The sequence below is a fragment of the Chamaea fasciata genome, unplaced genomic scaffold (assembly GCF_029207755.1).
Source record: "Chamaea fasciata isolate MVZ Bird 193981 ecotype frontalis unplaced genomic scaffold, bChaFas1.0.hap1 SCAF_28, whole genome shotgun sequence".
NCBI lineage: Eukaryota > Metazoa > Chordata > Aves > Passeriformes > Sylviidae > Chamaea > Chamaea fasciata.
The window spans coordinates 238313-252686 of record NW_027094113.1 but is presented as its reverse complement, the minus strand read 5'-3'; the positions used below and the strand labels follow the sequence as shown (position 1 = coordinate 252686).

Below are 14374 nucleotides of genomic sequence, written 5' to 3'. Positions count from 1 at the left end.
CCCGCCGCACCGGGGGAGGGAGCGCTAAGATGGCGGGCGGGCGGGCGGCCTCTCGCGCCGCGGTGCCGCCTGGGACATGAAGTCCCGGCGCCAAGATGGTCGCGGGGGTCAGTGTTGGCCGCCATTTTGCGCCTGATCCGGGGCCGCGGGTGTGGCTCGGGCCGCGCGTCAAGAACAGACCCGGGCGAGGGGCCGGTCCTGAGGCGAAGAGGCTTTGGTGGCACCAGCGGAAGGGACGGGAGTGACCTACAGGACTGACTCGTACCGTCACCGGCGGAGCAGCAGCCCGGATCCCCTGTGGGGCTCAGGTCTGAGGGGCGACGTGTTCCCTGACAGGGTGTGTTTTAACCGCAGTTCCCTAAAATACAGTCCAGAGCCGCCTGTGCGCTGTGTGATTTTGCCTTTCTTTGCTGTTGGCTCTTCACAGACCAGGGTCCAGCACTGTGCTGAAATGGAGAAAACGTGGATTGAATGTTCCCAAGGTTCATATTTTTAGGAGTGCCTAAAGAGTGGTGTTTTTTGGGTACATAGTCAGACTTTGTACAAACTAAAATCCACTGAGCAGTTTTCCTGAATATTTGGATTAATATTTTTCCCCAACCCCCCAAATTCTGTCACTTCTTGCACATTAACTAGTATAAATTGGATTACCACTCCCAAAGCTGTTCCTGGTCTTGTGCCTTTCACCTACAAGGGAGGGCTGAAAAAAAGGAGAAGTCAAAAAAGCAGACTGAAAAGTCTGTTATCTGTATGAAGAGCAAAGAGAAAAAGTAGCAAGACCATTATGCAAAGCTGGGAGTATAGGTCTGGATAGAGAAACAGGAAAGACTGCGAGAAAATACAGCATACAAGATAAAAACATAGGGATCCAGGGCGAAAAAGTAGGTAGTAGATATTTAGTTTCAAAACAGAACTCAATGAAATCCTAATATCAAGTACACCTCAAACTGGAAAGCCTTGGAATAAACGCAGGAATTCTGGATGCTCAAATCCGTGTGCACAAATAGCTGCAAGTTTCTCTAGCAATCATTGCACAAATCACAGGTTTTCACTTGAATGCATTTGCCTCAAAATGTGCATCTGATACTGTCCTGGCTGCTGTGAGACAGCAGTGCCTGTCCCATCTGCTCGGGCATCACCTCTCTTGGGACAGCGCTGAGTACTCGCCCCTTCAACACCATCTCCTACTGAGAGCCAAGGGTGGGAATTTCCACACAGGTCTGTGGAGCTGTGGGCATCAGTGGGTTCCCCGAGGGTATTTATGAGTGACAGCTGAAATGGAAGCAAGATCACTCCCCGTGCGCTTTCTGAAAGGCACAACCTCTCTACATAAAGGTCACTGCCGGCAGGGCGCTGCCAGTGAAGCCTGATGATGTGCGATTTAGCGTGAAACTCAGCTTTCTAGCTGAGTCTGGAAAGGAAGCAGAGAGCAGAGACTACAAATCCCAGGGTCCTGTGGTCGCTTCTCGCGGGGAGGTCGGATCCTGCCCCATCCGCCTGCTGCTCTTTGTTCCAGCCCCACTTGGGACTTGCAGTACAGTACAAGTGCGTGTTTTGAATTTTGGCGCCTCTCTCCAAACTGTAACCGCACTGCTTCTGGACCGAGTTCCAACCCCAGTCCCAGCCCCTTCTCCTGCCCCAGCTCCTGCACCACGCAGTCCGTGTCCTCTCTAACAGCACTGTCTTCCCCGGAGCAAACCAAAAAGACACCCCTTGAGCATCAAGCCGTGCACTTAGAGTGAACTTTGTCTCTCTTTAACATTCAGTTTCCAACACTAGCAAATTTGTGGAAGACCAGCTATAAACTCTGATCATATTAAGATGGAAAAAAATATTTTAAGAATGCTGAAAGCCTCTGTATAAGCATTTTTGGGATAGCTCACTTCTCTTGTGATTTGATGTGATCATCTGTGTGTCTGTCATATTTTAGAAATTCTTTTAAGCTTTTTGCCTAATTTTGATTGATAATGTAAACCAGATGTAAATCCCCTTTGTTCATGAAGTTGAGCTCTCAGATTTTTTTAGAAAATGGCTTAGAAACTTTGAATGTTTCAAGAGTTTGTGTGCTTGTTTGTTTGGGTTTTTGTTCGGTGGGGATTGTTTGCCTTCTAGTGTTACTAGGTATTTTCGTAGTGTTGCTATCAACTGTATTGCAGTAAAGTGTTGTTTTTTGTTTTTTTTTTTTTTTTTCAAAATACACTTCCTGAAATATGCATCAGTAATAATACCTGGTATTTTCTGCATTTTTCAAAAAGTCCCTTTCTTTAGCAGTAAGCCAGACAATTGCACACTTTCATCCCTGACACCAATCTCCCTTTGTTAACAGAATATGCATGTTCACTTTTCCTAGCTCTTCTAAAATGAAGAGAATGGTTTGGGGGTGAGATGAGGAGAGGAAGCAACAAAGAAGAAAGGGAAGTGCAAAAGCTGAGTGCCCACTCACCAGCTGTGTCTTCCAGGGAGTGCCACACATGTTTCAGTTGTGGTTTTGGTGTCTATTTAAATACTGGTTCTCTTGGATCCCTCCTATGACAGGGATTTAGTATGGAACCACAGTCAACATGGTGACTCATCTCTTAATACTTGGCAATTAGTTTTTCATTAGAGACCTTAACAGGTCTTTGTTACCCAAAACAATTTTACAATAAACTCCTTCTGTTTTGAGCAGGTAGAATGGATTTCTCAAGACAAAATAATTAAGTGTTTGACAAAGGGATGTATAGGGATGTGTCAGCCTTTACCTGGCTGGGAAGACAGAGAATCATGGCAATCCCTGGGGCTGCATTCCTGGGTATACAGTGTTCAGAGTACACTGCAGCTCCTGTCTTGTGCCATCTCCCAGGTTTTCCCTTTGTAGAAAGTGGAGCAGAGGAGGAAGCTGCTGCAGGTACAGGTCCCACCCTGATACAAGTCAGGAACCTGGAAGACCCCTGGGCTCAGTATTGAAGCTCTAGCTCAAAGACACTTGCAATATATCTGGCTGTCTGCATAGGATAAGAAAAAAATTTTGGGATGTCAGACACAGACAGTAGAGACAGGCTCTATTTAGCTCTGGAGTGTTTCTCCCACCAGATAAATGAAGGAATTGCTTCCAGTATGTATTTAGGACAAAGGAAAACCTTGTGTACCCATTGATACAGAGCACCTTCTCATTCATTGACCAGTTTCCTGTACATTTGGGTGTAACGAATTTTCTAATGCTATCTGGAATTTCATAATGTCTCTGACATTTTCATAAATCTGGAGATACAGGATTTCCACTGCTATTTCTTAACTGCTTTGGTTTCTTAGCAGCTGCTGCCATGCTCTCCCTTCTCTCATTTTACACTCTTTTATTTGAATGTCTTGAATAGAATTATTTCTATCTTTTCTGTAGTCGCTTAACTCCCCCTTTGCCTCATGTTCTTCACCTTCCTCAAACAGTCAATGTTTCATTGATTGTTTCAGATCTTGTCATTAATTTCAGGAAGGAGAAAGGATTGAACATATATTACATAACATTTTCCTATCAGTCCAAAGTCCATCTGGCTTCAGCATTACTGATTAAAAAAATTTCTAGCAATGGCTACAAATCTGGAAGAAGCACTCATACCTCACCACTGAGTTCTGCTCCTGAATTTCATCTTTCATTGAATAAAATTATTTCCAGCAGTGTCAGGACAGAAAGCACTAAAGCAAGTAGAGAAAATGAATGGTATACCACGAGTCATGGATGAAACCTTCCTCATGCACTGTGAGAAAGTTTGCTGAGATGTAAAAAAGAGCAAAGAGGAACATGGCACACAGTTGTGGGGTTAAAACAAACAACAGACTGTAAGTAGGACAAGGGTTTTTTCAAGACAAGACATCATGCTGTAATATGTAGAGGGTGTACTTACTTCCGAATCCAGCATCTACTGTTTGACAGGAGTTTTGAAAAATAATGTTCTTTTGCTACAGCATTTACCTCCTTACTGAAGAAAAATTCAGGCTGTATCACACTGGGGGAAGTGTCAACCAAGTTTGGACAGCGAGAATTCTGGTCTGTGCTTGCAATTGTTCCCTCTTTTGTGGCATGAAGGCGAGTAACTTCTAAGTGTGGCCCTTTAGACTCTTGTACTGGAGCCAGACCCTGGTCTCATGTGATCAGAAAGAAATGAGAATTTAACTGAAAAAACACTTCATATTTCCCCCCATCTCAACAGAAAAGGGCTAAAAGAAGATGCTGAGGGGTCAGTGCTCAGAGGTCCCCGACTTCCACAATTCCACTTTGTTATTTTTCTACAGAGTGATTTACTTAAAATAGCATGTTGCAGGTTAGGGCTTTTCCTTTTTTCTTTTCTCTTAGGGAACTTCCCTCCATTTTTGTTGCTAAGGAACAATAAAGACCGGGTACTTAAGAGGGGCAAAAAAAGTTGCCAGACTCAGGGGAGCTGGGGGGCATCTGGCTGCACTTCTCCTATCTGAGGGTTTCTCTCGGAGGGGCACAAATACCGAGAGAATTGGGCTGGTAAAAGATAGGGCTGGGGCAGCTGCTAGCTCGCTTGCTCTCGGCTTCGGAGGAGGAACTGCTGCTTGGGGGCGGGAATTCACTGCCGCTGCGGGAGCACAGCCCGGTCCCCCTTCTTCTGCCGTGTGGGTGAGCCTTCTGCTCGTGAAAACAGCCACTGAACTGGGACCTTATTAACACCCTAGCTCACTGGAAAGGACCCTCATCATGTACTCGGGTGCCTCCGGGGATCCCCGAGCCCCCTCCCCCTCCGAGGGAGCCTCTCCCGGCGGTGTTTGGGAGCCGGGCGGCCGAGCTGGAAGCCCAGCCGCACCGCTTCTCTGCCACTGCTCCGGATTTTTCCCTACACTGTAACCCAGCATCCCTGCCCGCCGGGACACCCCTCGGCTCCTGCCAGAGCTGCGGAGTTTCTGACACATCTCATCTACCACTCCGGGGCTTCATCCCTGCCTTCCCAGCTTGCTACTCAGAGGTTCCTGCTAGAGCTCCTTTTGCTATTCAGAGAGGGTACCAGGATTGGCTGCCCGCTGAGGGTTTGCAAACGAAGTCCCTTCGCTCTCTCTCGCTCTCTCTCGCTCTCTCTCTCTCGCTGGGACTGGGTCTGTGGTTCTGTTTGTTGTTGCTGCTGCTGTTTGCCTTGTTATGCACATATATATATACTGGTTAAGAACTGTTATTTCTTTTTTCTATATCTTTGCCTGAAAGCCTAATAATTTCAAAGTTAAAACAGCTTGGAGAGAAGGGGGTCACATTTTCTATCCCAAGGGAGATTCCCGCCTTCCTTGGCAGACACCTGTCTTTCAAACTAAGACATAGCTCATTGCTAAAAAGGGCCCCGTCTGCAACACAGGAACTACAGAGGCTTCCTGCAGTACAGCTCATTCAGTCTTCCCCAGGTGCAGGAGGAGGTATATGGTGGGATACACCAGCCTTCAGGGTAGCACCATCTACTATGTCTCATCCCCACTGACTTCCCACGATTCAGGAATTCTTCCTTTCTTGGCAGTTGAATACCGTGAAAGCACGACTGAAAACAGATGAGCTGGCCAGCTAGGAAAAATGCCACTGCTTCCTTCCAGTCAGACTGTGGCAGCCGGAATCGTGGGCATACCTGTGCAGAGAGGCTGCTGTTTAAAGAGATAAATAGTAACATTACTCTAAAATCAAGGAAGGGATTATTCACATCACTTTTAATGAAATATTGGGCCAATAATCTCTAACACTGTGAGTTTTGCCTTTCACATACAGAGCTGGATTTTATTCTCGGTAAGACTTTAGGGGATCCAACTGCCAGGGTGGCCCCAATTCTCAGTAACCCGTGGAGTTCAGGTTCCCTCATTTCACATGCAAGCTCCTCAAGTTTAGCCACTTGGCAGTTTGGAAAGGACAGTGAAGGAGGGTGGGGACTGGCTCTGAATGCAGTTCCTCTGAGTTCAAAAAGCTCACATTATCAGTCAGGAGCAATCCTGGCTCTGCTCCAAGAATCACTTAAATCATGGCTACGCTGGTGGACCTGTGGGAGGGGAGCATGCAATGCCCACACCCCTGCACTGTTATTATATAAAGCCTGGCAGTCTTCTGCATGCTAATGAAAATGAACCCAGTTTTTATTTCCAAAACAACCATTTGGCGCTTATTTTCAAATCTGCAGCCCAACTAGAGATGGCTAGGTGCCCACCACCATAGAGTTATTTACCTATTTTCCTCCAGTCGCAGCAGTAACCTGTTCTGTTCCTCATGTCTGGCCAGGCTGGCTCAGTGCTTGTCATGGTTTCACTGGAGAGAAATATTTCAGTCTTATGCTATTAAACAAACAAACCAGCTCCCAGTGGAGTTCAGTTTTTAGTGTAGAAAGGTCAAAGTAGAAACCTTTGGCTCCACTTTGAAAGAGAATTATCTACTCATCCCATCATGCACTGTAACATGCTACATGCATTTGGGAGTGATGATTCCTTAAGCCAGAGGTTCTGTCAAAGGTAATAAATGTTTACAGAGTAAAACAAGAGGAAGAAGAAGGAAGGAAGAAGACAGGCCTAGGGAGATAACAAAGTATGTGCATGGGATCAGTCTCTCTTGGACATATGACATGATTAATCAAGGAGATGAAAGGAATGCTTTCTGTAGTTCCAAAGTGTGCTCCACCCAAGCTCTCAAAGTATTTTACAAAGGATAATTCATTAAGCTTTATAATGATCTTGCAACAAAACTAAGATGACCATGAAGATTATTCAGTTAATGTCTGTATGTTTAGAGTTTCATGGAGTAGCTCTGAACTTGGTTTTCAGGTCACAGAATAATAGAATCACAGATTGATTTGGGTTTGGATTAGCAGGGACCTTAAAGCTCATCTTGTTCCAACCACCTGCCATGGGCAGGGACACCTTCTACCTTCCACAGGTTGCTCCAAGCTTTGTCCAACCCGGCCTTGGACAGTTCCAGGGATGGGGCAGCCACAGCTGCTCTGGACAACCTGTGCCAGGGCCTCACCACCTCACAGGGAAGAACTACTTCCCAATATTCCATCTGACCCTGCTCTCTGGCAGTGGGAAGCCATTCCCCCTTGTCCATGCCCTTGTCCAAAGTCCTTCTCCATCTCTCTTGGAGCCCTTTTAGGGCTGTCAATACATCTCTCATTGGAAAACATTTTTCCAGTCCACAGCTGGGGACAACAGTGAAGTGCTGGAGCACTGCCTCAGTTAACACTTGTGTTGGAGCTGCATGTCCCTAAAGAATAGCCCCAGCTAATCATGAATGTACAGCAGGAAGCAGTTTGCTGTCTTGAGTTTGGTACAGTCAGGAGAGACCCTGCCCTACCCCACTCTCCTGCAGCCTGTGCTCTGTACTGAATTTTGAAGGCCAGCAGCATCATTATCACTTCTTTCTTTACCATCGTCACACTGAGGATGTATGTGGGTGGGCAGGTGCAAGAATCAGATGTTTTGGGCAGCCTTGAAAGAGATTTGCTTGGATGGGTAAATGGGCAGGAACTACAGCAAATGACGAAAAGCTTTTGTTTGATGGCAATATTTGCAGGCTTCCTCTGTACTGCTAAACCCCACTTCTGGGTATGAGACTAGCATAGATGTGTAGGATTTAATTTGTTTAACATTGTCTGCAGAAATCTTGAATGTACAAAAGAATCAGCTTCAGCATGGCCCTATGTAGTGTAGCGTAACAGTCTGGCATGCAGAAAACTGTGCCCTGGAAAGATCAGGGCCGTTGCTCAGGGGTTGGATGGATGTCCTTGCTCAGCAGGTAATCTGTCCAAGTGCAGGAATTTAGGGCTGGGCCTGCTCTGACTGAACCTCTGAGCTTCTTCAAGTGCAAAAGATATAACCCCACGGAATCCAGAAAAACAACTGCTGTCTTCAAAATGTTGAGCTTCCCAAACAGTAGAGAACTAACAAGTGGCATGGATTCACTGACAGCCGTTCCTGTGTGCCAAGGACACCAGGCCAGTTCTCCTTCAATATACCAGGGAATACTGTCCCAGTTTTACAGGCACGGTGTCCACCTCTGTCTCTCCCAGCAGTGTCGACAGATCTGCAATACTCCCATCATAAATGGTTCAGAGCATTATCCATCTATGGGGATTTACTCACACCATTAACAGAGATGATTCCCAGCCCAGGGCAGGTGTGTGCCCCATGGCACATGTGGCCATATCCTTAAGGCCTGCTTGAGGACTAGCACCAATTTGGCAGTTATCTTGCAGAACGGTCTACCTGAAAACACCTGTCTGACATGTGAGATTCATACTCAGCTTTAAACATGTATTAATCAGGCATTTTTTGGGTAATAAGGAAGCAGCTGATAAACCATGATGCAGCTGTTGCTTGGGTTTGCATTTTTATAACATGTTTGGAGTGGGAGGCCAGTGAGTGCTAGGAAACTGCAGACACTTAAACAGCCTCAGAATGGAGGAGGGCAGAGAGATCAGTTTGAGGCTACATGGTCAGTGAGGCTATTGACAGTTTATACTGACAATTTCACTTACAAAACAATAAACAGTTAAGTCACTGATACATGGTGGGCATCGTGTAGATGAGCCTCCACTTGCAGGAGTCATAGTGTCAATGGCTAGAAGTGTGTATCTTCTGTGCCAGTGTTGCACTGGTCTGACCAGGCCTGGAGGAGCAGAAGCTCAGATCTGCTCAAGGCTGTCAAGCTTACATGTTGCAGAACATAAATCATTATTCACCCTCTCTATCTCTGCTATGCAAATATATTTAGATGGTACATCACTGGCTGTTCTGGTTCAGTGGCCATCCCACCCAGTGGCAGGGTCTGGAGGACTGGCCTGAGGCCAATGGGGAGAATACCTTCACCCTACACCTAGGAAGGAGCTGGGAGTCCTTCCAGTGTAGTGCCTAGAGGTGCTCAGCCAGCCTCAGGGCATATTTGGCTTCATAACTAGGAGTCACAGAAGGAGAAAATACTTTGTGAAGAATCTTTACTTCTGTGGGCCACCCATGGGCACTGTGACTACTGAGCCCTTTACTTTTGCTCTGTTGTTTCATAAATCTCTTGAATTTCATTTACTTTTTCATCTAGTTTTCTCCTTCTCACCCTGCACATATCTCCTTCGGTGTCAATGACAGGCAGCACCCTGGCTACACCAACCAATTCATGACCAATTTTCCTGTTTGTTCTTGTCAAAAATACCTTCTCACGTAAAAGAAATAACATTTGCCTTCTACAGGACTCTGCTGTTGGGATATATACAAGGAAGGACCAACACCTCCTTGGAAGATGGATACTCACATTACTCTTATCTTCCCAGGAAACAGTCTTGCCAGGTTGTCCCTGTAATCCTTGGCCTGTTGGTGAGTCGTCATCTGAATGGACTCACTCTAAGAAGAACCTCTCCTTTGCAGTTTCCCCATCATCCATAACCTTTGCATCATTCTTGCTGCTTTTCTGACTTTCTCTGAGTACCTCAGTGACCAGTGGCTCCCTGCCCGGCAGAAGGTCACAGGTGTGCCCCAGACTCTGCAGATGCTCCTAGTCTGCAAGGATAAATCGTGGGCAGGTAATCCATCCATGCAAACAAGGAGCAAAAAATGTTAGAGTTCTAAGCTTTTGTTAACCATGTTGTGTCATGAGATCAGTCATGCAAAACTGCTTCGTAGCTGCCTGGTGCCGTATGGTACAAGTAAATAGCACAGCTGAGAGCCAGCTCACACACAGCTGCTCCTCTGGAATGGTGTCACTGAAGAATGAAGAGGAACTCTTCTCACCTCCACTTGGCCACTCAAAGCCCTCTTGGGGTGGGTAAGAGCTGTGCCATTGCTCAGTGGGACCCAGGCTGGCAGGCAGTGTCCAAACAGTTTCTCTTACAAGAAGCACCAAGGGCTGCTCAGGTAAATAAGCCCAGATCACCTCAAGGCTGCAGGAAAGCTTGTGCCAGAATGGTGGAGAATCCTTCACACAGGCACTCGGCCTCTGCAGATATGCCTCCTTCCTCTGCAGCAACTATGTGGGTCCACCTGCACAGGGCACAGCAGTTTGCAGCACAGTTTGGGCTGTGACTGCTGCCCATGTCTCTTGTCCATGCCACAGACGGAGCACCTCAACCCACTTTTCCCTCCAACCTCCCCTTCACTGTCAGGTTCCCCACAGGCTCATGCTGGCAACCCCTTCTCCTGTGCCCTGTTCCTGCACAGCAAAGAGTTACATGCTGGGCCTGGAGGAGCCAGGGGAGGGTAAGGTGCTGCACTTTTCCTTCTTTCCTTAGTCTTCAGTTAGGTCAAGAAGAGTTCTGGCTTTTCCAGTTCTCTTCCTGTTATCCATGCAATGCCTATTTGTCTCTTGGGTAGTTTTGATGATGCTTCCACCCCCCACATTCTTAATTTTTGTATTTAAATGTGATCCAGAATTTTCCACTCAGTCAGTCTGGCCTCCTATTGTACTTGCTCAACACTGGGATGACTCACTCTTATACTTGTTCTCCATTGGTTAATCAGAAATTCAGGTGGCTGTTTTACATCTACCTCAGCTCACTTCTCTTTCAGGCTGAAAAAGGCTTGTTCCTTCCACTGCTCCTCATGCTCCAGGCCTCAGATATCTTCATGGCTTTCCTCTGAACTTATTCCCGTTTATCAAAGTTTTTCTTGCATTGCAAGGCCTGAACACAGCACCATTGTTGTTATATAATGAGTGCCAGCTAAAAGGAGCAATCCCTCCCTGGCCCCTGCCAAGTGCATCTGCCCATGCAGCCCAGGATATCGCTGCAGCAGTCAGGACACACTGCAGATATTGCGCCTATTTATGGTCCACTGAGCCCTCCGTGTCCGTCTCAGCAGAGCCAGTCTGTCCCAGCTTTAGACTGAGCTTCAATCCCAAGGCTTCCTCTACATTACCTACCTTTTTTCTGCGCCCTGTCCTCAGGCTCACCTGATGGCTAACACCTGACTTGTAACACCTCTAGGAAAGTAATAAGACAAAAGAGTGAAGAGATGTAATGCAGAATCCAAAGAAAGATTCAGCAGAGATGCAAACCATTGAGCAAATGCTGGGAAAGTGGAAAAAGGCATTTAGCAATGTTGGAATGGGGTAAAAGCTGGAAACTGAAAGCCTGGATTTTCTATTAGGGACTTGTGCAGGCAACAATAGGAGGCAAGAACCCTTGTCTTGGGGAAAAAGGCAGGGTTTGAGGGGTGTCCAGTCCAGCATAGAAAGGTCAAATGATGAGAAACCCATGGGGAGTTTGGGAATTGTAGATCCATATGTTTCTGCATGAATGGAAAAGATGTCCTGAGGGGAAGGTAGCAATAGTCAGGGTGTGAGAGGGAAGAGCCCTATGCAGATGCTGCTGGTGGGATGGTGCTCACAGACCAGGCAGAGGGAAGCAGCAGGTACCGCCTCCTCCTCCTCCAGGCAAAGGTTTATTTTAGGGCCACTCGTACCTGATGACATCACAGAGCCAGAGCAGGTCAGGGCCCATCCTCAGCACATCCAAAGGTGAGTGAGCAGCTACCCTAAGGCAGCTCCATGCACATCGCCAGTGGCAGGAAAGGCAACAGGAGAGGTGACACCTCCTCCAGCCCTGAGCTGCAGCAGCTCCTCCTGTGAGGAACCCAGAGCTTGTGGATGAGGAGATCTTTAGCTGTCCCGTGCAATAGCAAAGATGGTATCAAACTCGTGTTGATTTTAGAGGTGCAGATTGACAACAAAATTTGCATTCGTAATTTTTCTTTGTTGACTTTCAGAAACATTAGGAGGTATTTCAGAAACGCAGTTCCTTCTGCCTGTGTAGGACAGTCACCCCCACCCTGTGCACTCCTGTTCATACTCTGCCCTCCTGTGGAGAAAAGCATCGGAGTCAGACCTGCCCCAGCATCTAAGCCACGAACATTCCTCACTGCTGGAATAAGTGCCATGAGGGGGTGACAGAGTCCAGGAGCTCAGAGTGGGTGAGCTGGGACTGCTGCCCTGGGGTGAAAGAAATCAGTCGTAAAAAGACGAGCTCTACAGCAGGATGTAAACTTCTGTAATTTGTTTTAAAATCCAAGGTTTTCAGTTTCACGTTAATATTTTCCATTTCAACAAATTAAACAGAATTGTCTTTGAAAGCAGAAAACAGCTGAGTTGCACATGTTCACCTCAGCTCTCCTTCAGAGGTAAGAAAATCCAGTATCTTTTATTCCAACAAAATCGTTTAATCTGTTCCTTAAGGTTTGTCTGTAAACGTTATCAAATCCTGGTCAACCGATACCAAAGTTATAATTTACGGGGAGAAGGTCCGTAAGTGTGGGGCTGAGCGGCCCTGTAGGGTGGGCACCCCGACCCCCCCGGCCGCAGCTTAGGGGAACCAGCAGTTCTGCCGGACCCCGCTGCGAGGAAACCTCCTCTCGTCCCCGCTGTCCCCTCACGGCACACCGGCCGTGCCGCCAGGGGGCGCCTTCTCCCTAGTACGTTCCTCCGCCCGCCCCCGGCCCCGCCCGCCGCCGGAAATGGCCCCGTCCCGGGGTCCCGCGCGCGCTACTTCCTTCCGGTGGGCGCCATCCTCGCGGCGCGGGTGAAGCCAGGTGGGTCTGTGTCCATCCGCGTCCATCGGGCCCGGGCGTCTTAGCCATGGCCATCCGCTACCCCATGGCCGTGGGCCTTAACAAAGGCTACAAGGTGACCAAGAATGTTTCCAAGCCCCGGCAGTGTCGCCGCCGCGGGGTGAGTACGAGACTCTGCTTGCGCACGGTGCCCTGGGCCCGCCTCTCGCGGGGGACGAACGGGCCCGCTGGCCCCGGTCCGCAGTGCGGTTTGTCCGTGTCCGGCGCGGAGCCGCTCATCGCTTCCGGCCCCGTCACGCGGGCCTACGACTCGGCGCGTTCGCTGTGGGGAGGCGGGAGGGCTCAAACCCGCGCGCTGCCCGTGACTGTGGGGAGCGCGGGCCCGGCCGGGCAGGGCAGTCTCTCCTATTCTGCTTCTCTTGGTAACAACAGGCAATCCCCCACAAAACTGCCCGGAATTTCCCTACTAGGAGCTGTCTGGGTCCGACAGACGAGTGTCATGAGACATGAATGTATCCGGGCCTATTATTCACTCTTACTAAATGCTCTGAAGCTGTGGCGTCCGACGTGTGTTGCAGTGCAAACCCTGGCTAGCTCATGGTCCTGCCTTTTCCAAAAATGCTGGCCCATGCCACTGTGTGACACATCCGGACCCGAGCCTAAAGACAGACTGGCACTCCTGGCCAAGCTCATGTGCTCCGCAGGGTCTGCCAGAGATCAGGTTTTCTTGGGACACGCCAACAGCATGGGCTGGTTTTGAGGCCTAGCCGAGATTATGCCATACCCCCTTGCAGTTCCCTCTGCATCAGAGAGTGTAGTGCCTTGTAACCTATGTCTTCCCTCCCTTCCCACAGCGTCTGACCAAACACACCAAGTTTGTGCGCGACATGATCAGGGAAGTCTGTGGCTTTGCACCCTATGAACGACGTGCTATGGAGTTGCTGAAAGTGTCTAAGGACAAACGTGCTTTGAAATTCATCAAGAAGCGGGTGGGTCAATCAACTAACAACGGTAGCAAAAACTACTATGTCAGTTTTCTGTTTCCTGCTCTCCCCTAGAAATACTTGGCTTTTTAATTAATTACCTTTATTTTTTATATTTGTTTTGGAAGTTACTGGTGTACTATGATAGAGTGGAGAGAATGTTCCTTGGGGTGGGTGGGAGAGCAGGAGATGGATGCAAAAGTACTTAGCCAAAAATGCCCCAAGCTCATGCATTCGGGCTTGTCTTGCTCTTTTTCCATGGTTTGCATGTCTGGTGTGGGGAGGATGAGAACAGCAGTGATTTAGGTTGGGTGCCATTAACCAGGAGACTTCAACTGGGGTTCCTTGAGTTGTAATGGTTATGAGAGCCGAAAGCAGCCCCTTCTGTGTCCCCAGTAACTGTGCTGAGGTACTACTGAGACATGATGGCAAACTCCTGGCTGGAGGTTGAGTCTCTCTTTCCAGGACTTTACCATTCTGCCTGGTTTTGACATGTGATGGCAGTGACATCTGCAGCAGTCCCAGTCTGTCCAGTCTGCGCTGGGTGAAGACTGACAGCTCTGCTCTCTCCCCACAGGTTGGCACTCACATTCGGGCCAAGAGGAAGCGGGAGGAACTCAGTAACGTCCTGGCAGCCATGAGGAAAGCTGCTGCAAAGAAGGATTGAGTTGCACAGGCTGCAACACAATAAAGTCCTTTCTCCCAAAACCAGGGTAGTGAATGTTCTTGGTACACCTACTTCAGTGGGTGCTGCTGGGGGATACTAACAAGGTCTTGAACTTCAGCCACCAAGAATTTGGGTCAGTGGTTTATTGTACCTGCAGCTGGAGATGCCGATATGGGTGCTGCTGTGACTTACTCTAGAGGGGAGTCCTCTATGACCGTGCAGTCTG

The 14374-nt window shown here is 48.2% G+C and overlaps 1 protein-coding gene across 1 annotated transcript; it reads left to right on the top strand.

Annotated features, from left to right (window-relative positions):
- Window positions 1-12469: 12469 nt before the first annotated feature.
- On the top strand, window positions 12470-14189 carry RPL36 (ribosomal protein L36). Its single transcript, XM_066205423.1, has 3 exons — window positions 12470-12658; window positions 13353-13487; window positions 14059-14189. Exons 1-3 carry the CDS (start codon window positions 12566-12568, stop codon window positions 14146-14148), a joined length of 318 nt encoding a protein of 105 aa, XP_066061520.1. The 5' UTR covers window positions 12470-12565; the 3' UTR covers window positions 14149-14189.
- The last annotated feature ends 185 nt before the right edge of the window (window positions 14190-14374 follow it).